This window comes from Schistocerca cancellata, chromosome 3 (genome assembly GCF_023864275.1).
Source record: "Schistocerca cancellata isolate TAMUIC-IGC-003103 chromosome 3, iqSchCanc2.1, whole genome shotgun sequence".
In the NCBI taxonomy this organism is placed as follows: Eukaryota; Metazoa; Arthropoda; class Insecta; order Orthoptera; family Acrididae; genus Schistocerca; species Schistocerca cancellata.
In genome coordinates, this window is record NC_064628.1 from 525,294,202 (window position 1) to 525,321,170 (window position 26,969).

Consider the following 26,969-nt stretch of genomic DNA (forward strand, 5'->3'; position numbering starts at 1 on the left):
AAAATACATGACTAAGGTATACTTACCTCAATTACGATTAAATCCCAGTACGCCTGCAGATCTTCGGGCGTAATTCTTCTTTCGCTATCTGTGTTGTCAGCCATGTCCAATAACTTGTGAAAAAATTGTATCTTGTCATTGATAAGTAATCGGGTTGAACCTTTTAGGAAGCAGAATGTTTCATGAATACTCTTTTTCACCGACAACGCCAAATTTGAAACGTAAGGTTAAGTCATACCAATAACAGAACGTATTTGGCCAACGATATCCTCACTGATATTGCGATTATCCTGCAAATTACCCCATTCTTGGCACTTCTGAGTTAACGTTTCTGTCTGTTCATTTGCTAAAGTTCGAAAGAGCTTCGTTTCACACATGACGTGCTTGATCACGAATCCAGATTTAGGGAAAAAAAAATGTTTGTGATGTCTCCGAAGTTGGGTCCGATGGTTTACTGCATAACATACAATCAACAATGTTATTCATCTATTTACAGTTCTTAACTTCCTGTGAAGATGATGCTCGACCCATATGATTTTCTGTGACAATTGACAAGTTTCCGCCACTGCTTTCCGTTGAAACTGACGAAATGCGAATTGGAAAGGGTTCCGGAGGGAGGTGGGATGATGAAATCTGAATGCCAATAGTTCGGAAGCCCAATTTTTACAACAGTAATGTTGTTGGACGTAATAAATTGCTACGTTGTGCTTCCCACAGATACTTACTAATGAACATCTATGACGGCTACAGTTGACAATTGACATAAACAGAGTGCACGTGGTTGAAGTGTGTGTTATAGACAATACTGCTCGCGGGATGTTTCGTAATGGTCGTCCTATAAAGTTTCAGACAAGGTGCTGAGATTTTACGTACTGTACATTTAGAGATATAGGAAAGTAAGTGAGTTGGTAATCATTTGTTAATAGGTTGTTATGGAAAAGTACATTTATTTGTTGTCACAAATTAACTAGCTACTCTGTAATTCGACTGAACGAAATTTGTGACGAAAATCTTGATAAGCTAATCGTGGAATATGGACATAGGTGTACATTAGCACCGTGAAATTGTGCCCCTTGAGTACACGCAGCGAGGAGACGCAGAATTGTAAATTGTCAGATTGCATACATCTTCCCAAATATTGTTCCTCTTCTGCGGTTCTTCACTGATGATGATAATCCATTCATTCGTGAAAGACACTTGCAGCCGCCACTAAGTGAAAGGGGGGGGGGGGGTTGCTTCTGATTTTTGCAGATTTCGTAGGAGAAAGACTTGTTTTTTCCAGTGTTATATAAATCATTAAATCTGATATTGGTTTTGCTTAACATGATCAGTGTCCTTGAATTTATTTAAATTAGCGACAGGAAGTGCTACCGACTTGCCGAACTGTGATGTAGCCCACAACTCCATCAAGGTTCTTGCCCACTTTGTATTGACTATACGATCATGAAGTTAAAATAAATAGGCCTATGGCATTTGTACTGATTAAACCTATCTTCTCGTTATGTGATCGTGTTCTTTAACAGATATCACTGTTCTTGTACAATTTGTTTACGTTGATTATTTTCCAACAAAATTTTTTCTTTCGTGTTATAGTATATATATATCAAATAACATTGAATTCATCGTCGTAATACAATGAAAATAAATTGATCTAAAATATATATATACAGAGATTTTACGAGGATAGTACAAGTGAGAGCTGTGGCCATGATGAAGGAACCGTCCTGGCATTTGCCTGTACATCTACATCTGTATTCTACAAACGACCATGAAGTGCATTGCAGAAGCTATGATCCATTGCTCCAGTTATTAGGACTTTCATTCCATTGATGATGTAAAGAACGATAGCTTAAATGCTTCTGTGCTTGCTGTAGTTATTCTAATTTTGCCTTGTTGATCCCTATGGAAGTGATACATAGAAAGTTGCAATATATTCATATATTCAACATTTAGTTTGTCCTAGAAACTTTCCAAGTTAGTTTTGACAGGATAATGTGCATCTATCATAAAGTGTTTGCAAGTTAATTTCCTTCAGCATTTTCATGACTTTAAGGGTCGAACAACCCTGTGAACTTTCGTGCTGTCCTTGTTGTGTATCTGTTCAATATATCCTGTTAGTCGGGTTTTGTATACAGTGATCTGAATACATTTTACCAGCGATCTGTAGGCTGACAAACATTTTACACACTTCCAATTCTTGAGTTTTAGTGTGCCAGAAAATTTCATATCAGCACACACTCTGCTGCAGAGTGAAAATCTCATTCTGCAAATAGGCAGTATTTGCACCACTTTGAAATATTAAGCTCTGACTGAAGATCTGCGGACTTTCTTCCAGTCAGTGCTTCATTACAGGTAACTGCTTTGTCGGTGAAAAGTCGGAGACTATTATTAATATTTCCTACAAAGCCATTAATATTCAGCATGGACGTCAAGGGTCCCGTCTCGCATCCATTGGGCATGCTTGTAGTTATTTCTGCACATGTCGAGGACTCTCCATCCAAGACAATGTACTGTATCTGTAAATGATGTATGAAAACGTAAATCGGGGTGGCTCGACAGTTCAAAATACATCCTCATAAATATTAGGTCAGTGTCTTAACTACTGACAAGCCTCATTTGGTTGGTCCCTAAATATTGTATGATCTTTGATAGAAACACAGTTTTACTCTGCATCACTGCACCTATAAAAGACACCTACTTCTGGCTCTGGCGTCATGCTCGTGCTGCTGTGCCCCTTTGTGGACAACTGACTGCAAGCTGATAGACATGCCACTATTTCCCAGTGATGATGTCTTCATGTTTTCCCCTCTATCCACATCGGAAACTGAGGCAAACAAGAAAGATATTGAACTGAGGATAATAACAAGGCTACTATAGTATACAGTAGAGGGTGGTATTAATCAAACCTTCGCTAATTGAGAGGACTCCATGAGAGAAGAGTGATCATAGGACAATGAATCTATGTGGAAAAATTTGTGAGGACATGTGGAAGAGAAACAATGAGTAAACCATTGTAGAAAACACACGTTAATTTCTGCCTGAGAGGGTAACATCTGTTAATTGTGGGCCACGTTTACGTTCCAGGTTACAAATATTGTGCAATGTGATGACCATATGCATACAAAGCAGCCTGGAACTGTGCTAGACACATCATTTCACAGTTGTTTACAGCACATTTTGAATGATGGAGTATGTAATGTTCAGCTGTCATGGCACAGCTCATCCACTGCTTGAAGGTTGCACATTGTGTGATGAACCCTCAGCCATGGCAACAGTAACTTCTTCAGCAATCTGTGATCCAGTTGGCTGTCGGCCTCTCCCGGGAGGAATTACCAAATCGCCAACTATTTCTAACTTCCAGATCATGTTCTTGGACCTCTCCAGCCTTATGATTAAGTCCTACTCACCTTGTCCAGACCCATGCAACTATAATTCACCCTGATGCTTGTGTTTCAACACTACGTCTCCATACCAATCCTGCCACTTAACAGCAAATCATGACACTAACGCTATTAACAATGCAAATCTTGCAGTGCACAGAGTGAACATCATTCCTATGAAGTTGGGTACCCATACAGTAAATAGGTTCCTGTCTACAATGGCTCACATAGCAAAACTTTAATTATGACCATTCTGCAGGTCTTGGCACCTGATTTTCTTATAAAAGTATTACATTGTGATCATGTATTGTAAAGTGACAGCATGTTGTAAATATCCCCTTTTATTATTAACGACTTCTCAGAGTCCTTTACGTAATGAGTCGTAACTCGCGAAGCACATTTTAACTTTCATTTTAAAGAGATATATTTTATTAACCTCTTTCTGTCTCCTTGGGCACCTTATTATACAATCCTAACATTTTGATGACAATCTTTTTGCCAGTATTTTATTTCACATTGTAAAATACTGTCTTGAGTTTTTTGTTTTTACTTGAAAAATCTAAGTCCAAATTAGCTCTTGTTCCATGATTGCATGTAGAACTATTCATAAAATACATGATAATGATTTCCCTGACATACATAACAAATTGATAGATGCACTCACTTGGTGCTATAAGGATATCTGCTTTTCCAAACAGCTCTGTACAATTAGCCAGACGCATACTTCAGAATATTTGTCTTATGGTCCTTTTTTGCAGTTTAAAAGCTGTGTCCTTGTTTTGTGCCTGTGATCTTGAGAAGAGAATCACATAGCTAAGAACTGGGTGAACATAAGAATAGTATGTCACAACAAGACATTGGCAGTTATAAACTAATGATAGAACCCTAAGAGCATAACATGTTGATTACATTCTTTTTGCCAGTAGCTTTGCATGTTCATTCAGTGTTAACTGATAATCAATATTCATCCCTAAAAAAATTTTTTTATACAATCTATAAATTTACCATCTGTGCATAATGTGACAGAATTGCTCCTTCTTTATGCTGAAGTAAACGTGTTTTATGTTTGGTTTTATTACATACCATTGAAATGTAAATGTTTGCTTTTTGTAATAGGAGTTCTGGTGTTCTATCAGTAACTAGGATGTTGCTGTCATCAGCAAAGAGAAGTTTTTCTCGTTATCTTTACTGTCTGAAAATTCATTGATATATATGGAGAATAGAATTTGACCTAATGCAGTATTGTGTGGAACACCTATGTTTATATTTATCTTGTCTGATAATTGTTTTACCAAACATTTGTCAGCCTTTCACACCACTTTTACCAACTAAGACTGGAAACATTCGTTTGCAGGTCCTCTTACTACTAATGTCTCTAACTTGTTTAATAGTATTTTAGTGTCAGCAATGTCAAAAGCTTTGGATCAGTCTAATAATATGCATGTAACACAGTCGTGCTTGTCAAGAACTTTAAATACCAGTCTTGTAAACTCTGTAATGGCCGGTGTTGTACTTCTCTCAGTTCCGAAACCAAGCTGCACTTGATTAAAAAAGTTGTGTGTGTTTAACTAGTGATTGATTCAGATTTTTGAGAAAGCTGACTGTAGTGACTGTCCTGTATACCTTCTTTTAGTAAGAGCACAATTAATGCTTGCTCACACTGGATTTGCATTAGGAGGATGACAGTTTAAATCTGCAGCCGATCATCCTGATTTAGGTTCTTCACGATTTCCTGAGGTTTTAAGACAAGTACTGGGATGGTTTCTTTGAAAGGCCGTGGTCAACTTCCTTAACAGTCCTTTGTGATCAGGGCTTGTGGTTTGTGTCCCTAATGACATCATTGTCAACAGGACATTGAACACTAGCAATCTTACTATCAAAAAATACCTGAACTAAAGGATTCATTTGCCATGTTTGTTAATGGGGTTTGTATGCTCTCAGAATGTCGCATCAGAATACGAGAATGGAACGTCAAGTATGCCTGCTGATTTCTTATGTCTTGCTGACTGCAAGCTCTGTTGTTGGAATCCTCATCATTGGGCTTGCTATGTAAAGCATTGAGAGTGCTACATGTCTCCAGTAATTTTTTTTTTTAGATACACCGTCCCTATCATTGCTTTTAAGCCTTGTTCCAGGCACTTTTAATACATTTGTTTTCTATTTGAATATTTAATCTTTTTAATCTACATTGTTGCGCTAAATGCTGAAATTCAATAATTTTTGACAATCTGAAATGTGATTAAAAGGAGGAAAAGGGCTAAAACCTCTGTTTAGCTGATCAATAGACAAACTGTGCAGGTTTTCCATGGTTTCCGCTAATCACTTTGAGTTCCTCGCCATTTTTTTTCTTCCAGAAATAAATCGGGTAATTCCTTGGTCTGTCTTCGTGAACCAACTTGTATTGCCCTGATACAGTTTTATAACCTAATAAAGCATACAGGTAATGTCGTTGGTGTAAACAACATTGTTATTATGTGGCTAGCTGAATATTTTGTTTGTAATTGACTTTTTGATTCCTTGATGTTACAGCACTTTCTTCTTTGCAATCTTTGCAGAATGAAATTTTCACTCTACAGCGGAGTGGGCGCTGATACGAAACTTCGTGGCGGATTAAAACTGTGTGCTGGACCGTGACTTGAATCTTTGTTTTGAAACATTATTATGATACCATTTTAGATACAAAATCATTTATTGGGTTTCTTGATGGCTGTTGGCCTCTCACAACTGCAGTTTTGTGATTTTTCTTAGTCCTGTCTGTTGAGTGCTCGGCAGTATTGTTTTCCCCAAATAGCATTTCAACTGCTTTTTGTAAAGTGTTTACTGTATGAAACATGCCATGTCTGCTCGTCATACTTCTGCCAGGCAGTCAGCTGAATGTTTATGATCATTATTTGTGGATTGGGTCTTTGGCGTCACCAGTGATAGTAAAACCATTTATGTCATGCCTTTAGTACATCTGAGTAACCTGAAGATATTCAGTGAAGGAAACTGATCATAACACAATCAATGTGTAACACTAAAGCTTATGTGGCTTTCTTTAATCACTAGCCAACCCATCATTGCTTCACAATTACTAAATATGTTTGGGAATTGGCTGTATGTCCTAATCTCCATCTCTTCTCTCTCTTTGTCCATCTTCTCCTCCTCTTCCCCCCTCCCCCATTTGACGATTTCCTCCTCGCTCTCTGCCACCTGCTCTCCCCCTGCCCCCCACCCCCCTTTTCTCTTTCTCTGACTTTGAGCCTTGTTTATTTGTGTTGCAAAGGAAATCTCAATTGGAAATGGATTAATGGGAAAATAAGTTGGGATCGTTGGTGTATGGGGTATAAGACACCTCTCCAGCTGCTAGATCAGAGGATAGTAGCTTCAGCAACAGTATTTCACATAGTTTTAAGCTGCAACCAGGTAGGACTACAAAGTTTCACACAATTCAGATTCTGTAGTCATATTTTAATCTTAACTTAATAAACCATATACGCAACTTTCCTGTTTTCAGCTGAAACTGTATGTGAGGAACAAAACGGAACAGCCACTGTTGTGTATGAGAATTTTGTTTAAAATTGTATGTAAAGAGTAGGGAATATGTATAGGGGAAACAATTTGTTTAAAGGTTTAAATGTCCCAATATCATAGTTAAAATTGAGTATGATAAAGAAAACTAAACCATACATTTTCATAGCATAGCGTTTTAGTTTTATTTCTCTTATTTTATTTTGTCCCTTAGCTTTTGGTTTTAACAGAAAACCTATACAGTGTTGTTTAAAAAAAATATATAGTCTATGTCCATCTGAATGTTTGTTAGAATATTGTGCAAAAATTAAAAGGAAATTAATCCACAACTTTTTAACTTTTTGCCAAAAATGTGTGCCTATGCATCAAGTATATAGTATATATTTAAAAATATATAGTCAGTTGCTGTGCAGATAAAAATTTGAAGTAAATCAGTGAAGAACTTTCTGAGGTTTTTGGTAGATGTGGACATATGCGCTATTTCAAATGGCTTCCAAGATAGAACACTTTTAATGTACATTTCTATAATTTTCTGTATTATTCATTGTCATTGCTTACAATGTACCACAGTAATATAGAGGAAGTTGAGACAAGCATTTTGAAACAGGACACTTGTGGTCTAACAAGTCGGAAAACTGCCTCAAATTGGCCTACAAAAAGTACCTAAGCTACAGAGTACACGCCTCGCGCAAGATTTTCAATATTCCTGCGATCTCTCTGCGCAAACTGTTAGTCCTATGCAAAAAATAAGTTGGACCTTTTTTGTAGAAAATTTAATTCAGTTTAATTATGTACTGAGACACGCTTTCGTCGGAAAGTGCAGTTTTCAAGTTATTAAAGAAAAACGCACAAAAGTGATATTAAACGTGCTCTATCTCGGAAACCGTTCGCAATAGGGCATATGCCCATATGAAGTTTTTTTGTGCAGAATCGCTAATGCTATTGCGTCTCGAAGCACGTACCTTTCCTCCTGACTTGCGCTGTTTGCGTGCGTGCACGCGTCACACACACACACACACACACACACACACACACACCTACTATAATATTAAAAGAATTTGTAGCCTATGTCCGTCTGAACATTATTAGGATAAAAATGATCAGTTGTGGACAATATAATGGAAATGAATAGATAAAAAAATACTCACCCAGCAGGGGAACACACACAAAAGGGTTTAATTTTTACATACGTTCGAAGCCTTCTTCTGGCAGAAGAGTTGAAGGGGAAGGAAGAGGGGCGAAGGAAATGGACTGCAACTGAGTCTTTCGTTCTCATCCCATCCGGTAAGTCTCCCCTGACCCAGGGTTCTGGATGAAGTTTCTAAGCTGTACCCCTTTCCCTAAATCTCTACAGTCCTTTTCCTTCAAACATCTTCCTTCCCCCACAACTCTCCTGCCAGGAGGAGGAGCCGCTGGCTCCAAAAACTTTTAAAGTTAAACCTTTTTGCTTGTCTGTTCCCCTGCTGCTGCATGGTGAGTAGATTTTTTTGTCTGATCATTATTAGAATAATGTGTGAAAATCTGAAATAACTCGGTCTAGAACTATTAGAGATTTTTGGTAACAACTTTAAACTATGACTTGTCTTTACATAGTAGTACAGATTAAAAATACTAGCAGATACTCACCTTGCCATGTTATCCCAACAGGCAGACCACAAGATATCAATCACTGCACCTTGATGGCAAAATCCTGTTATTGCATGAGAAATGGGTCAAAAAATCAGAAACTTAGTCAACTTTAAGGATAAAGGAAAACTTCAATCATTATTTGTTTCATAGATCACAAAGAAAGATAAATGGGTTCATCAAACCTGTGGAACTGGAAGCCAGCATATGGAAGACCACTTAACATTGGCATCAGAATGTTAAGGACTTCCTTGTAGAGACAAACAAAAAGGATGGTCTCAGTGGGTGAGTAGACTGAAAGTCGTGTGTCTACTTTTCTCAGTGATGTATGCCATTACTGCCTCTGTGTCCTCTTCATCTCTCATCGAATGAGCTAGTGCAGGCTTAAGACACTGGGCACGTATTTGCGAGGGCAGCAGTGCAAATTCTCATCATGTCAGCCAGATTTAGATTTTTCCATAACTGTTTAATCTGAATGCCAGAAAAGTTACTTGGACAGGGCATAGCCAATTTCCTTCCTTAGCTTACCTTACACCATTTGAAGCTGGAGCTCCACCTCAAATGACCTTAACATTGATGGAACATTAAACCGTAATTTACATTTCTTTTGTTATTCCCCTCTCACCTCCCTTTGGGCAAAGATGTTGTAGCGGTTCCGCCTGCTTTATTTATTTCGTTTGTTGTCCTCCGTGTCAACGTACTGCATTGCTACACTGGCTGAAAAATGGGGTTTGTAATTTGGACACTGACTACTGTAAATAATATAGCTGACAGATGCACAGTTGTGTTTCAGTGTCTTTTACTTTCACTTTTCACAACCCCCACCCCCATATACACATTTATATGGCCAGTGCACTGTTGTGTAACTTCCCATAAGCCTCATTAATAATTAGCTGGCAAACATCCACATACTGCTACAATAATTTCCTGTTGAACATCTAAGAGCAGTAAAAGCTAACCACAAAGCTCACAGTTCTTGAAGAATAATCAGGTACGTATGGAGCAGACACTGTCATTGATTTTACATGTCGCCTAATTGTTTAACATTTATTCCACGGTTAAGTTGAAGCATTGTTGTTCTAACCGACACTGGTTTCTCGTCTGAAACTCGGCCATGGACTGATTGTCTTGTGACCAAAAACCGGGCCCTTATATATCCTCACAATAATAGGTACATAACTTCAGATTGTTTGAAGTTAAATTTACAGAAATTACAATTAAAACTTAACTCATTAAATTAACTGAATACATCAAAAAATTGGTTCTTCTTAACAGTTTCTTCTGCTGTGAGGGTTAAGCCAAATTATTTGTTTAAATCATGAAATTAACATAATATAGTTATATAAACAATACTTTTCACAAAACTGTTACTTACTCTGGAATTGATTAAGATCTGGCTTTACTAACACGTTTTCCAATAGAACCAAATAAATACTTCAAGAATACTCTTAGTTGTTCTTCCAAATGTTTATAACTAGTACAGAATTTATATTTGTGTGTATGTCAAAAATAGAATTTAAGTTACAAAACAATTACTGATTTCGCCCTATAACAAAAGATGTTAACTACGAGTAGCTCAAATTAGAAAATCAATTACGTACATAAAACTAAGCACAAAATTAGATCTGGTGTTATATTCGTTAAAAATGATGGCCAACCTTTCTCTTTTATGAAAATGTAGATTAAATTCACATTTGTTAATGGTAAATTGTTTAAAGTGAAAAAACAATTTAAGGAGGCAGATGGCGAAACAGGAGGGGAATTAAAATTATCGCTACTTGCTTCGTCGGAATGTGACTTTATAAGCTCTCTCGGTGAAATAAATTGCAATACTCTTCTCGGGTTTCCAGACGAAGCTGAAGTTCCAGTTGCAAATTGAGAATGGTATCTCTGGACAAGAACATTTTTCCAGTGTGACACAGCTCATCTTAGCAGTGCTACTTTGGTATATCAACTTACACTAGACAGTGGGGTGCTGTTAGCACTTTCCCCTTGATCCAATCTGTTGTTATCCCTTTATTAGCAAAACTGTTTATTTGGTATGTGGTGTGTGTCAAAAACCCACAGCTGCACTGCTATGGGGTCATCCTATGATAGTTAGGTCTGTTATCCATTAGTTCATACACACTGAATGATGAAAAGTGGTCAGCACTTTGTACATCGATGATGTTAACTAATTAGAAAACCCGACCTATCAGAAACCAGCCAGACTGGAAACTTGGCAGTCTGTTATAGGTTAGTTATTTTCATGTTCAGTTTTAGATATTTGTTTTTAAAAAATGTGATATCATGTAAGGAGGAGTGTGTCATGTCCACTGGCGAGCTAGTATGTGAATATCACTCTGTCAGTCATGTTGGAAAGGAACCTGTTCCTGCTGGAGTGATGCTGCAATAAAGTTAATGAGCTACAAGTCCATATATCATTTGAATGATTATTTTATCAAATTAAATGAGTCAGTTTACAGGATTTGTGTACATGATTTTTAGGTAATGAACACACACTTTTTTTAGTCCTGCTCATATAACTGCACAAAAAAGTTTTTTCCTTCAGGCTACTAGCTCTTAACAGAAATTCCTCCATGGAATAGGAGTTGTCCAGAAGAAATGGCTTTGGTTTAGATTTAAAACGTGTTTTGCTTCCTGTTGGACACTATACTATTGTTGCTGTATATTGAACTCCTTTCTGAGCTGCTGAAAGCTTTAACAATGAAAGCTTTTAGTGTCGTAGGCATGGACATCATTATTCTTTGAAAAGTGTGATGGATTCTCTATGAAGAATTTCATTAGCAGGTAAGTGTGTATCATGATGGTGTAGTTACAATGCCTAACCTCTTGAAGAGGTACTTATGTGATGATCATGGTGAACACCACATATTATTCTTACCGGTAGCTTTTGTGTGGTTCATACTTTTTTTCTGAAGTAGCAAGTTATCCAAGAGAATTATTCCGTAAGACGTTGCTGAGGGTAAATATTCAAAATGCCAGGCAGTTGGAACTTTGTTTTCAAGACTAGCAGTTATATGAAGAGCAAAAGTAGCTGAAATTCATTGTTTGAAAAGTTTGGTAAGATGCTTCTTCCATTTCAAATTTTCATCAGTATGCCGCCCCCGGTAGCTGAGTGGTCAGTGTGACAGAATGTCAATCCTAAGGGCCAGGTTCGATTCCCGGCTGGGTCGGAGATGTTCTCCGCTCACGGACTGGGTGTTATGTTGTTCTAATCATCATTATTTCATCTCCATCAATGCGCAAGTCGCTGAAGTGCCGACAAATCGAAAAACTGCACCCGGCGAATGATCTACCTGACGGGAGGCCGTAGTCGGACGACATTTTTTATCAATACGCAAACCCAAAAATTTCTAGCGTTCAACCCTACTTACCGACTCCTGTTCGTAGGCTACCTCAGGTGTTGATATGTTTTTATTTGTTGTGCAGAACAGAATTTAGTGTGCTTTCTCAGAGTTAGGAAGAATCCATTTTCGGAGAACCACCACTTAATAATTCTCTAAAGAAAAAAAAAAATCAACAGTCTCTTCTGTGGCTTTCTCTATAATGAGCTTTATTATATCACTAAGCTTTTCCCCCACTGCTTTGCCCCTTACTTTCCATCTACACATCTCCCTTCCTTTTCCACCTGCCCACACTACCCCCTCTTTACTTTCCACCTGCCTCATGCATCTCCCGCTCCTCCTCTTTCTCTTGTTCTGTCCATTGTTTCCTCTGTGTCTGTCTATCTCCAGCCATGCTCGTGGACTTGTGCAGCCCCTGCAATACAGTTCAGGTAAGCAGGTCGATACTACTACAACACATCTGTCAAGCAGGGCTGGCTGCACATCAGGGCTCGAAAATCATTTATTTGCCTCTTACGTACAGGCTGCCGTGCAAAGCAGACTGAAACTATTCCAGCACAACACGCCTATCGTGCAGGGCAAGCTACATGTTGGGCCTAGAGAACACTTTCGTGCCTGACATGTAGTCTGCCTTGTAGAGCAGGTTGATTTGGCAAGCTGTTACTGTACCTACACAAGTTGCCTGTTGTGCAGGACAGCTTATACCCTACAGGCTGGAAGAAACACGTTTACCCAGAAACACGTTTACCCATATCCCCACTCTTATTGGATCTAGCAGCTTGTAACTCCCACAGTGCTCATCTTCATAAGGCCTGCTGTTTCTGTGCCAAATTTCGATGAAATTGATCCAAGGGTTTGGAAGAAGACATACGTACATACATACACTCTGCTTTATGTATATATACTTGTCTTTTCTGCGCGGCTTCCTCCACATGTGCTTTCAACACACATGAGGTTCATTCAAATGAAACCTGGTCAGTGCGTCTACCTTTGCCTTACACATACGGTGGCACCATGTAACTGCGTGTGCACCATTTGATGTTGCATAGCACCAGTGTGATTTCATGCCGAAGAGAAGATGGTCACACAAGTTATTGTCCACTACCGAACATGCAGGCGAGTAAGCAGGAACAACGAGGAGTGATTAGATTTTTGGCGGCAGAGAGTTGGAGGCCATGAAATGTATAGAAGGATGAAGGCAGCGTACGGTCTGAGTCGTTAAAGTGTTGTGGAATGGACAATTCGTTGAGGGGTGCGAGTTACTGGAAGGCAATGCTTGTCCTGGACAGGCTCATTGTGTCATCACACCGGAAATGATTGAAGAAATGAATGCTTTAGTCTTGGACAACTGCAGAATCACCGCGGAACAGATCCATTGGATACTGGGTAATGCGTGGGCACTGCCGACACCATAATGCATGACTTGAACTTTTGAAAAATCTGTGCGCAGTGGGTTCCCCACCAACTGACTGCAGAACAGTGCAATATTTGAATGGTGCGTCTGAGTCATCTGCAATGCTATCATGAGGAAGAATACGGCTTTCTGTTGCGTATTGTCACAGGTGATGAAACATGGTGTCACAATTTTGAACTGGAAAGCAAGTGTCAAAGCAAGCAGTGGAAATGTGTGATTTCACCACCTCCAAAGAAATCAAAGACTGTGCACACCAGTTCTGGTAAGGTCATGATGTCCTCCTTTTTTTGACCACAAGGGCCCACTGCTTGTCGAGTTCCTGGAATGGGGAACCACCATCAGTGCCCAGTGCTATCAAGCCACTTTACAAAACCTTAGACGAGCCATAAAGTCGAAATGCAGAGGCATGTTGTCCAATGGTGTTATCCTCCTGCATGATACTGCCCACTCACATACGGCCAATGTGGTAAAGACAACATTGCAGCAGTTTCGGTGGGAAACACTGGAACATCCACCGTACAGTTCTGACATTTCACTGTGTGACTTTCATATATTTCGACCTCTAAAACAAACTATTCGCGGACATTTATTCACAACGGACGAAAAGTGTGTGATTGGGTCCAGGCCTGGATCTGACAGCAACCTACTAGCTACTTCAAGGATGGAATTGACCGACTAGTGTCACAATGGGGTAAATATGTCAACTGTTTTGGCAACTATTTTTGAGTGTGTGTACTGAGTTAATAAAATCGTTACTGTTACTTTACACTAGTAATGCCCCTTATATATTGAACCCATCTCCTCCATCCTGTTTCTGTCCCCACTCATCTCCTCCCCCACCCACCCAAGGGGGCTCACATCCCTCTTGTGAGTACTTGCTTGCCCACAGTGGGCCCTAGGCTTTGTCTATCCTTCTACTTTTCCATTGGATAATTTTCTTCGTGCCGATTGTGCTTGGATCATGTTTGTGATTTTGGACACTCACTTTATTCCCTTCTGCCGTTCTACAACTTTTCATTCTTAATTATATGGTTTCCTTGTTGGGTTTGACTTTGTACTCCTTTTCCAAATTTTGCTGAAGTGTGGATGCTGAAGGGGAGGTCACCCAGTGCAGGGTATATTCTGCTTTCGTGCTTTTTCCCTCCTCTCTTTCTTCTTTTCTTGCAAGGTGACTACACACAAAACCTAGCAGGATTGCCATTCCATTGTGGGGGGGGGGGGGGGGGGGGGGGAGGGCGTCAAGTACCAGAATGGTGGTAGCTCTGACCACACAGGGTTCGCACTGTTGGTGCCTGAGCTGGAAACTCCCCACCATGACTGCCTGTCATGGTTGGGGCAGGGGACTGCAGGCAACAGTTTACTGGCCAGGTTGCTGTTGCTATAGATGAGTGAAGCCCATAGACAGGTCCCCTGTTTGGAGTGGGTGGTACCATGGCGGAAAATTCATACATGAAGCGAATTTAACTTTCTTCCTCTGGTGGCCGCAAGGCCCCAGCATTTTCTTCAGAGGGGTATATTATTATAATGAAGAGGGATATGCTCCCACAATGTTTCTTTCCTTGTTTACATTGTGGGAAGAGGGACTAACCAGATGTGTGGGAGTGAAATTCTTCACCAAATACTTACTACATATTTGGACTGATGGGGATACTTTTACTGCAAAGAAACCATTGTTTTTTGTCGAAAGCTTAGAAAACAAATTTGGGGAAGTTGAGTCTCTGGGAAAAATGTGAAATGGTTCATTATTAATTAAAACTTCCTCTGCTGTCCAATCTACAGCTTGTCAGGCATGTGATTGTCTAGGTGACTTACCTGTGAACAATATCCCACACAAAACTTTGGTTATGGCTTAAGGAATCATCTTCCACAAAGATCTTATGCTCCAGACACGTGAGGAGCTCTGGATCAATCTCCAGTGGCAAGGCAGACATTTTATCAGGCATGTACAAATAAGGCCCAAGGATAATTGTTCAGATACAGGCATTTTTATCTTAGCCATTGGATTCTGAGAGGACATTTGTGGATGTGGTTCCATCCCACTGGTGACACGCAATGATCCTGTGATGTGACTTGTCCTCCAGGCCCCTTCACACACAACCTGGCCACCAATCAAGTGGTTATTCAGTGGAATTGTAATGGGTACTACTATCACCTGCCAGAGCTACATCTTATATCCTCCTCTTCTATGATTTGCATTGCTCTTAAAGAAACACACTTCACAGATAACCATTCTCCAATAATCCGTGGTTGTCTTGCTTTTTGGCAGAATTGTACTGGTTCCAAGAGGACATCTGGTGGAGATTTGTATTTTGGTTCATACAGATGTTATCAGGGCATGGATTCCCCTTGATACCTCATTGGAAACCATAGCATTGTGGGTGCAAATGACCTCAGTAATTATTTGCAATGCTTATCCTTCTCCCAGCAGGCTCCTTCTGTTGTATTGACCACATTGGGAACCATATGGAGCCCACCATTCAGAACTTTTCAGCTATCAAACTAACAACCTCTTTCCCAAATCTTATGGCTTCACTAGATTGGTCACTACACGACGACTTTTATGACAGTGACTGCTTTCCGGTGACTGTCCTGTTTCCTTGCCATCACCAGACTGACTACCACATTGGACACTTCACAGAGCCTATTGGTCTTTGTATGCCTCTGCTGTTACATTTACTGCCTCTCTGTCAGTTTGTATTGGTGAGGAGGTTGTACAAGGCAACTCAGACGATATCATCCACACCACTGGAACTGCTATTCCCCTTTCAACAGGTCCTCCCATCATCAGCCAATGCCGTTTTGCACCAAAGACTTTGCAGTTTAGCAGTTTAAATTGCCGACAAGCCCCATAATGGTCATCGTCCTTTACAGTCCTGCCTTATCACTTTTAAATGACTTCGCATTAAGGTTCACTATCTAATCAAGCACAGTCAGAAGGAGTGCTGTCAACCCTATACCTCCTCCCTGGCCCAAGCTCCATGGTCTTTGGGTTTTGTACCAATCTTATCAGTTCAAGCAGAATACCTTGTGACCAACTTTGCAACAGCATTGCCATCCATTTCCTATCCAGCTACCTTTCTACTGCAGAAGCAACAAGTTGAAGACATCCCTTTATGTTTTACTCCCCTCCAAGCTCAATCCCATAATGGGCCTTTCACTGACTGGGAACTATTTCAGGCTCTTGCCTCATCCTTCTTGGATGGTGCCCAGGCCACAGAGTAGACTTATCTGTTCCAAGGGTCTAGTCTCTGTTGTCCCCCCCAAGATCCTTCAGTGTCTTGTTACGTCCAGTTTTTTGAAAGTTCAAAGGTGCTACATTTTTTACACTGATGGGTGTAAGACTGCGAATCAGATGGGATATGCTTTTACATCCCCTGCTGGTATGGAGCACCATTTGTTGATGGGAATGTGTAGTGTGTTTACTGTAGTGCTGACAGCTGTTAGCAAAGCCCTCCATTTTGTTAAACATGCATCCCTCGACTGTGTGTTAATATGTATCTGACTCAGGGAGCAGTCTTTAAGCTGTTGACTGACAGTATTCTTGTCACCCTTTGTCTTCCCTTAACTTCTCCCAGAAGGAATACACAGTCGCACATCATCTCTAAATCGGTCATACCAGATTAAACCATAGTTTTATTTTGTGTTGTAGCGGATCTGCCTGCTCTGTTTATTTCATTTGTTGTCCTCGGTGTTGACGTACTGCGTTGCTACACTGGCTGAATAATGGGTTATCGATTCCGACACGGACTCATGTAACTAATGTAGCCGACAGGTGCACAGTTGCGTTTCACAGTACTTTAATTTCACTTTTTACAACCCCCAAATGATACAGTTATATGGCCAGTGCACTATTTTTCAACTTTCGATAAGTCTCATTAATAGTGTGAAGGCAAACCTCCACATACTGCTACAATAGTTTACTATTGAACATTTATGAGCAGTAAAAACCTAACCAAAAAGTTCACAGTTCTTGAAGAATAGAAAGGTATGTATGCAGCAGACACTGTCATTGTTTTTACACACAGCCTAATTGTTTAATACTTATTCCACAGTTAAAGCAGTGTTGTTATCCCAACACAGGTTTCTCATCTGAAACTTGACCGTGGACTGACTGTCTAGTGACGAAAAATCGGGCTGTTATATATCATCACAATAATAGGTACTGAAACTACCCATTGTTCGAAGTTAAATTTACAGAAATTACAACTAAAACGTAACTCATTCAATTAACTGAATACGTTGAAAAATACCTTCCTTTTAACAGTTTCTTCTACTACAAGGTTTAGGCTGAATTATTTGTTTAAATCGTGAAATTAACAAATATAGTTACTCAAACAATACTTACGACAAAATTATTAATTACTTTGGAATTAATTCAGGGATGGTTTTGCTAACATGTTTTCAAATAGAGCCAAATAGATACATTAAGATTACTAGTATTTCGTCTTCCAAATGTTTATAATTAGTGCAGAATTTATATTTATACCCCAGCCGTGCAATAAAATTTAAGTTACGAAACAATTACTGATTTCACCATATAATGAAAGATACTAACTAGGAATAGTTAAAATAAGTTTGAAAATCAATTACATACATAAAACTAAGCACAAAATTAGATCTGGTGTTATATTCTTTAAAACTGAGGGCCAACCTTTTTCTTTTACGAAAGTACAGATTATATTCACGTATCCTAATGGTAAATAGTTAAAATTAGCAAAACGAATTTAAGGAGGCAGACGGCGAAACACGAGGGGAATTATCCCATCTTGCTTTGTCACAGTGCAATGAGCCGCTCCCACATTGCAGTTGTGGAGCCTTAGAGACAAGAACTCTTATCTTGGCAGAATACCCTCTCCTTTTTGCCCTCAGTGTTAAGGATGAACTTCCAGAATAATTGCCTCTAATATTGGAAGATGATTCAGGGATGGTTGAATTTCTCAGTTTTTTTCCATGAAAGTGATCTTTATTCTCAGTTAAAAGATTGCAATCTACTGCCAGAACAGAGGCAGGTGTCTGCTAGGTCTGGCACTTCCCCAACTCATACTCCTTGACCAGGCTTATCTTTCATCACTCTTTTACTCTGTGTAAATTACTTTTAAATTCAGTATGCCTCCTTCCCTCTGCACACAGTTTTCTATTCTGTGTGTCACACTGTGTTGAATAGGGGTTACTCTTGACTATAGTGAATCAAGGGTGGGACAGCTGTGGGTGTGTCATCTCCAGTCACATGTAGAGCCCCAGGGACACCCACCTTGTACTTCCCTATATTCTTCACATTGCTTTTGTTATTGACAGTACAAAAGATGTCCATTATGTTTGTAGCCTTCTTGTTTTTAGCATTATGAATCTCCTGACTAGGTCAGAAAACGTTGTGGGGTTGATGTCTCTGTCTGGATGCACCACTCGTGGGCTAAGGGAGTGATGATGACCTCGTTATTTGTTCCCTTAAACCTGTCCCCCACTCCCCCAATCAACCAGCCATCCACCTCTTCCTCCCTCCATTTGCCCACCTCATCCTCCCACCTTTACCTATTACCTCACTCCCCCTCTCTTCGTACATTCTCTTCACTCTTCTCTTCGACCATATCTTCCTAAACATCTCATTTTGCATCTATTACTCCACCTTCCACCTGCCTCATGCATCTCCCCCTCCTTCTCTCTCACTATCCATTTCCTCCTCCCCTCCCTCTTTCAATTCAGTGACCTGTCCAATTCAACCTGTCCCCAGCCGTGCTTATTACCACTTGTAGTGCCTGCGACACAGTTCAGTAAAGCAGGCCAGTACTGCTTCCACAACACACCTTTCATGCAGGGCCCCTGAGATATACAGGCTGCCCTGTAACCTGGATTTTAGATCTTCATTTTGAAACATTCATCACAGTTTCACTATAGCCTTCTGTGAAAGGTGTATGTAGGGTAATGTCATCAGCTATAAATAGTTTTCTCTTCCCTGTGTGGGACTTTTACCCAAACTGACTGTACAATATTTTGTAATGAACTGTAGTACAGTACAGAGGTACAAATGCATGTACAGTGTCATCACATTATCTTCTTCGGTTTGTAAATGTCCTCCAAGTATTTTTGGGGATATAGGCAGCAGAGAGAAGAGAGTAGATCATTAGGATTCCTTTCATCTTGTACAAAAGCAGAAGAGAAGTACATCAGTTTGATGTATAGGAGAACCCTGTTATCTAGGAAAACTGATTGTCATAGTAATTAGGCAAGGGGACATTGTTGCAAGTGGTCCCATGTTTTCCTCGGCCACCATCCCCATGTTGCTTGGGTGATTCATAGATCAGTGGGAGTAAGAATGGCCAAATCAACTTCAATATTGAGTATTCTTGCCTGGTCACATTGATGGTACAAACTGATCTACATGTACTTGTGTATGGGACATTGCTCTGTAATATATGCCCTTTTACTCTTGCAAGATAACCCACTATTTTATATTCTGTGTGCTGCCTTTTAACAAGGTACATTTTATATTTGGACTTGGTGTCAACTTTGAATATAACTGAGGATCTCAGTCCAGGTAATACAGGTTGAATGCTGTATGTGTGTTTTGATGGAGTGTATTATTGAAATTCGTTCTTTTCAGCCAGTTCTCGGTGAGCTGGAAGATTTCAGCACTTACCTTCCAACTGAGGGAAAACTCCTGTAAATGCTGGCTGGATGTAGAAGATAAGACCTGTATCAGTCGATTTGCTGGGATAATACTGCCTCGGGTAAAATAAAGTACGTGTGTGTGTGTGTGTGTGTTTTACATTTTTTGTGTTTTTTGATCAAAATTATTAAAATTTTAGCTGTTTAAATCACATTGTCAGACAGTAAATAGGTCTTCAAGCTTTGTTGGTCAGCACTCATAACACATACATTGTCATATTCATATCTACATTGCAAACAAGCAGCTCCTCACTGGTAAAGTATTCCAATGTGTCAAATGGTCAAGTATTTAATTTAAAATCATCAGAGTACTGGAACGTCCTTTTTGGAGAGGGGGGAAAAACCTGTTCTAGTACATTCTCACAAGTTTGAAAGCGGGGGAAAAGGCACATGTGTATATAAAAACATTTACACACTAGTGACAGTTTTATGATGATCATATTGATTCATTTAATGAGCTAAAGCTGTGTGCCAGATCTGTATTGCTCGAGTTTGCCCAACTTCCCACTTCAATGCGTTAGCTATTCAAACAGTATTACGAGGGGCGTTTGAAAAGTCCGTGCAAAAATAAAAACTACTTACGTGTTTGGGGTAAACCTTTTTTATTTATTGATGTAGTCTCCTTTTAGACTTCAACACTTCATCCAATGCTGTTCTAATTTGTTGATCCCTTCCGAATAATAGGAATTGTCCAAGTCTGCAAAATAGCTATTAGTTGCTGCAATCACCTCGTTTGAATAAAATCTTTGCCCTGCCAGCCATTTCTTCAAATTGGGGAACAAATAGTAGTCCAAGGGAGCCAACTATGGAGAATAGAGGGGGGGGGACAGAGAGTTGGAATCCTATTTCCATTAATTTTGCGACCACAACTGCTGAGGTGTGTGCTCTGGTGCAGTGTCGTGATGGAAAAGGACATTTTTGCGTTCCAGTCGCTGGCATTTTTCTTGTAGCTCAGTTTTCAAACGATCCAGTAACGATGAATAATATTCACCTGTAATAGTTTCTCTTTTCTAGATAGTCGATGACGATTATCCATTGCGAATCCCAAAAGACAGTCGCCGTAACCTTTCCGGCCGAAGGAATGGTCTTCGCCATTTTTGGTGCAGATTCTCCCTTGGTAACCCATTGTTTAGAATGTTGTTTGGTCTCAGGAGTATGTAATGTATCCATGTTTCATCCACAGTGACGAAACGACGCTTAGTCCTGCGGATTCTTCCTGAATAGCTACAAACCATCCTTGCAACACTTCATGAGAGTCCGTTTCTGGTCAAGCATGAGCAATTGCGGAAACCATCTTTTCTTATGTGCAAATGTTAATGCAAAATATTATGTACCCGTTCATTCGAGATGCCCACAGCACTAGCAGTCTCAAGCAACTTAACTCTTTGTCATCCATCACCATATCATGGATTTTATCAATGATTTATGGAGTCGTAACCTCCACAGGGCGTCCAGAACATTCAGCAACACTTGTGCCCATATGGCTACTCCAAAAATTTTGAAACCACTTATAAACTGTTCTAATTGAAGGTGCGCAGAGTCACCATAATGTTTATCTAGCTTCTCTTTAGTCTCCTGACGAGTTTTGCCTTTCATAAAGCAATGTTTAATCACCACACGAAATTATTTTTCATCCATTTTTTGACAATCACTCCACTGCTTTGATTCACATGAATGCCAAACACAAAGAAATACACCAATATAGCTGAAACTTGGTGTGTGTTTTTTCCAAAAATGCTACTAACTAAACATGACATCGATATGCGCCGGTGGTGCCATCTCTCGGACTTTCCAAATGCCACTCATAGTGCTTACTGTGGCCTCCTGTGGCACAGAGTCTTTGTATGGTGAGGCTCTGCTGTACACTTGACACCATAAAAAATGGCCATAGCCGAAACTTGCATTACCTGTCATGTTATGCAGGAGAGAGACATTACAGCATGTGCAGAACTGCTCACAAAAGTAAAGAACAGTTGTAAGTGTAAGAGAAGGATAAACACCTCTTTGACACTTAGCTTAAGGATACATCCTCTAAAAACACTCCAGAAAACTGCACAGTGTGATTCGTAGCATTGCAGGCCGCATAAAGGTGCTTTGTTTCATAATGTGAAGTCAAGAGTGGTAAGAAGTATCTAAACATTGGCAGAAATACCATAATGCATTCATAACTCAGTGGTCTCGTAGGCAACTACCTGGTAACTAGGTTTGGTTTGTATGTGACTTGATGCTTTTTTTTGCATTACTCTATCAACTTGTTTAATCTGTAGACATCATTGGGTTAATATAATTAACAGTTTATGGTGACGCATGCCCACTTCAGGACGACTCGTGGATGTATTTGGAGTTGAAATGGGCACATTGTAGCCTTTATCCCTTACTGGACCATCATGTGCTGAGGACAACACCAAATTGTTCAGTAATTTCACATTCTACCAGCCACCACTGACATTTTTGTTGGAAAACACTAATCAACAGACTTTACGATCATCATGGAGACTGTCCTTGATATCGCGTGCTAAATGGTCTGGCCTCCCAGACCTGGCACCGAACCATATCCATCGATCTGGGAAACTCAGAATTATGTATCAGCTGTACCACATATAAAAAAGGATTTTTCCATGACATATTGACACTTTCATTATCCTGGACAGGTTTTGTTACACACCAAAGTCCAGTTCCCAAATGCCCACTGGATTCTCCAGTGTCTTGATAACGTTTTATGCATTGTAAGCAGTGCGTGTTTGTACACAATAATGTGTGCCAGCCTCTGATGCCGATAAATTCCCTTCCTCCACAAGAACTGTAGCGTGGTCACAAACAGCTTGTTGACAATGAGATCTAGATATATGAGTACTGTGGTACAACTGAAAGCAGTGTGGTGCAGGTATTTATTTGACTTTGCTTGTGTACTGTTTTGGCTGTTGTAGAACAAGTGGTGTATCTACAGACCTAACTCACCATGACACATTGTCAGTTTGTTATCATGTAATATCTAGCAATGAAACTGAGAGAAATTCCCATGTATTATGTCAAAAACAGGTAGTAAATTGAAGTATTTGACTCCACAGACATCGTTTTCCACCAGAAGTGACTCATTAATTTATAGCCAAAATTCTGTCACATCTTTTGTGGGGAAATTTGTTGCACATCATCGAAATTTGTTTCCTATGATACAGTGGTGGGCTTCATATCAAAATTTTTTTTTCCTTCATAATATCTAGCCTGCCAGTTTTACTATTTCACACTGATTATTTAGATAAGTCATTAGTTTGTGTTAGTAACTTGTTCTATTGTTTCTGAGAAAATAATTTAACATTATTGTCTATCGTTATGTAATTCAAATTTTAGCCACACCTTTGTGGTGGATTGGCTCAATGTATCCAGCAGATAACTTTGACCAGATAAGACGTAACACCATTTGTGTCACACAAATGCAGGGCAAAGAGGGACTATTTTACTGGATTCTAGGACATGTGGATTGAGAGAAATTATATACCTGATAGAACAAGAAAAGCAGTCGGCCAGGAAAACACTATTTTTCAGTTTTATGTCCTACATAGTACTGCAGACAATTAAATGAAAAGCAGCTCATGAAAATGTTTGTGCTGACACTCTGAATACCATTGACAGTGATTACGTTTCTTGACAAAAGTGATTGCATGTGACACTTTTTTTTCCCACTTATGACCAGAAACTAAGAGCCAATCCACGCATTGGAAGGCCCCAACTTCATTGAGAGCGAAAAAAGCAAGAATGAGCAAATGAAGATTCAAAGAGATTAATGATTCTTCATTCTTCTTTCCTCCCCTCCGCCCCCCACCCCCTTTCAATATTCATGGACTTGTGTATCTACACTAGGTTTCTGAAGGTCAAACTCTTAATCAACATCACCATCTTGAACTTCTTGCTCAACTCCATGCCAAAATCAGAAAAAAGACCCAAATTGTGGAAGGAAAAAGTAATGGATCCTACATCAAGACAACACACTGGCTCATACCACATTGTCTGTTACAAGGTTATTAGCAAAGTGCAGCATCCCAGTGTTAGAGCGCGAGCGCGAGCGCGCGCGCGCGCGCGCACGCACACAGACAGACTCAAACAATGGAAAATTGGGGATGGAATGATGACAGTATTGTCCTATCCTGTTCATAAATAAAACGTCTTACAGCACTAGTAACGTTGTTGTATACACACACCTTGTTTGACCTGTTATGGGCTTCCCATCAATTTTAGGTTGTGCACGCACACACACAGACAGACTCAAACAATGGAAAATTGGGGATGGAATGATGACAGTATTATCCTATCCTGTTCATAAATAAAACGTCTTACAGCACTAGTAACGTTGTTGTATACACACACCTTGTTTGACCTGTTATGGGCTTCCCATCAATTTTAGGTTGTAATGAGATGATATTAAGACAATTTTCATGTCATCAGAACTCAACAGTTTGACTTTGTAGGCCTTTTTTGAATGTATTAAATGGTTGCTCGTCCCTCTTGTAAAGTGTATAATCAACCAGTTGTGTATACCTGCTAAATTCTATACAGCACATTTACAGTAACAAGAATATGCTTAACAGATACTCAGGAATGAGTCTGCTTCATTTTAATGATATCAGATACTAATTATATCACCAGTAATTAAATCAATCTACTAGTCCACTTTGTGATGCCCAAAGTGCATTACAAATGGCAGTCAAAATTTAATTTTTTTGCCTTTAGCAGCTTGTATTCTGTTTTGATCAAATGAAGTTTCTCTGTGCATTTGCCCAAGTGCTTAAAGAAAAAAATTGATTAGACGCTCGAGATAATGATGATGATGATGATGATGATGATGATGAATGTATAAATTTTTGGACTTTATTTCATATTAATAAAGGCATTACTGTTGCTTCATAGTTAACTGCTGAAGTAGTACTATTAATGACTGAAAATTTATTTTGTTCTGCCTTCTGTTACTTTAAGGCTTCTTACCCATAAGAATTGTAAGATTATTTAAATACATGCCTTTTGTGTATGGTTTACCTGAATGACTTGGAACAGAATGCATTACTTTTTGGTGTTTATTTCGTAGGTGGCAGCCAAAAATGCAGCTTATGAGACTTAGTAAAATCCATGTGATTAAGCAGTTGGCAAGTGGATGTCGAAATGTGGGACACACTATGTTCAACAAATACCTTCTTCTCACCAATGTTGGAATCTCCATGTGCCTCTCTGCTACTGGTGATGTCATCCAGCAACATTACGAGATGATGCATAATGAAAGAAAAAATGTGGAGTTAATAAGAACCCGAAACATGTCCATATCAGGAGTTACTGTTGGTGTTGTATGTCACTTTACATATAACTACTTAGATAAAAAGCTACCTGGAAGATCTCTGCAGACAGTTCTGAAAAAGGTTGTGGTGGATCAACTTGTATTTTCTCCCATATATTTAACTGTGTTTTTCTTCACTCTGGCCATATTAGAGGGTTCTAACTGGGTGACACTAAAGAAAGAAGTTACTCACAAGGCGTGGCGGCTGTACCTAGCAGAATGGCTAATTTGGCCTCCAGCACAAGTAATAAATTTCTATTTTTTACCAACAAAGTTTCGTGTGCTGTATGACAATACCATATCTCTTGGGTTTGATATATACACTTCATACATCAAACATAATATACCTATTGAGGAAGAAAAAGTGGCTCTAGAAGAAAAGTGATCAATATTTGTTGCTTAGATGCTGTAACAATAATATAGTGGCTGTGATAATAAAAGTATGTCATGTTCATTATGAAGGTGTTCCCTACTCTTATTTCATAAATGAGTCAAAAATACTCTTATTTATTGTTGTTTTGGTATTAGAACAGTCCTTGCAGAGAGATTAAGTAGTGACGTTTATATGTGAAATGAATTGTACATTCCATCCTGTTGATATTTCAACACAAGTGTACAAATAAACAATGACCAATAAACAATGCTTAAACTGAATAAAGAGCTACATATGTCCCATCAAACGTTGTATTCTTGGTTTCAATTTTAACTCTCCTCCCTTTTTTTTTTTATGTGCCTGTCTACAGCGACCCTTCTAATATCTAGTGAGTTCATTTGACAACTGTTATGTAGTGTGACTAAGTATTTGTCTCCTGGTTTGGAAATGACATTTTGTTTTACCTGATGACTGGACAAGATGTCGGGATGCACACAAGGTTTTTAGATTAGGTAACTCTCCATCCAATCCAGGTACCGATAACTGTAGGAAACACAGAAGTATCAGTGTAAGATTGAAAGAGGTGCTTCATATAGGTGATAGTATTAAAATACCAATGGTAAACTGCCAAAGCATTCACACTGAAGTACCAAAGTTTGAAGTACTCATGGAAAGCAGTGAAGCTCACATAATACAAGGTACAGAAAGCTAGTTGGAACCTGAAGTTGATACCAGTGAAACTTTTAGGGAAGATTCAGGTATATATTGAAAGGATAGGCAAAAGGGAAGGAGGTGTATTTGTCTCAGTACACAAGAAACTCAAATACACGTAGAAGGAAATTGAAACTGCATGTGAGATTGTTTGGGCAAGACTCAGTATTGGGTAGCATATAATAATTGGGTCCTTCTGTCACCCACTAAACTTGTCTCCTAATGGAACCGAAACCTTTACAGGAAACCTCATTTAACTTGCTTATAAGTTCCTCAATCAGTAGTGGGCGGCGTAATAAGACATCTGTGAAGTGTTAGTAAATGCCTTCTCTGGAAACTGCCTAGAACAGATAGTTAGGAACCCCACTCATGATGGAAATGTATTGGATCTAGTGGCAACAAATAGTGACCTCTTTGAGGTTGTGCACATCAAAGCTGGTATCAGTGACCATGAGTACCAACGCACAAAGGACTGCTGAAAAAAGCAGAATGATATATTTGTTCTGTAAACTAGCTAAAAAATCAGTAGTGTCATATCTCTGTGGGACTTGAAACTTTCAGTGCAGGGCAATGTTGGAACTATGACTCAAGCTTAAAAGCATAGTTGACCATGCACTGGATAGAT

General features: G+C 39.3%; 2 protein-coding genes across 19 annotated transcripts in view; one reads left to right on the forward strand and one right to left on the reverse strand.

Moving 5' to 3' along the window:
* Positions 1-398, reverse strand: part of LOC126175353 (disks large-associated protein 2-like) — a 271,135-nt gene extending 270,737 nt beyond the window's left edge. Inside the window, exons 1-2 of the mRNA XM_049922103.1 lie at positions 239-398; positions 27-160 (exon numbers count right to left, since the gene is read on the reverse strand). Of these exons, the coding sequence (XP_049778060.1) occupies positions 27-160; positions 239-377 (273 nt within the window). The 5' untranslated portion in view covers positions 378-398. The remainder of the gene's footprint in view (positions 1-26; positions 161-238) is intronic.
* Positions 92-25,945, forward strand: LOC126175351 (mpv17-like protein 2). 18 transcript variants are annotated; one of them, XM_049922089.1, is made up of 5 exons: positions 92-221; positions 6,646-6,785; positions 8,538-8,801; positions 11,068-11,306; positions 25,018-25,945. In XM_049922089.1, exons 4-5 carry the CDS (start codon positions 11,287-11,289, stop codon positions 25,643-25,645), a joined length of 648 nt encoding a protein of 215 aa, XP_049778046.1. In that variant the 5' UTR covers positions 92-221; positions 6,646-6,785; positions 8,538-8,801; positions 11,068-11,286; the 3' UTR covers positions 25,646-25,945. The 18 variants fall into 18 exon arrangements, with proteins under 18 accessions (XP_049778046.1, XP_049778044.1, XP_049778043.1 ...); XM_049922087.1 differs by lacking the exon at positions 92-221 and adding an exon at positions 618-896; XM_049922086.1 differs by lacking the exon at positions 92-221 and adding an exon at positions 618-854.
* Positions 25,946-26,969: the final 1,024 nt, after the last annotated feature.

What these genes read in the sequence shown, in the direction of transcription:
- LOC126175351 (XM_049922084.1), top strand. Translation starts at nt 817, where the DNA reads ATGTTTCGTAATGGTCGTCCTATAAAGTTTCAGACAAG. An exon ending in CCTATAAAGTTTCAGACAAG is followed by an intron (nt 855 to 25,017) that starts GTGCTGAGATTT and finishes TTTATTTCGTAG; the next exon opens with GTGGCAGCCAAAAATGCAGC.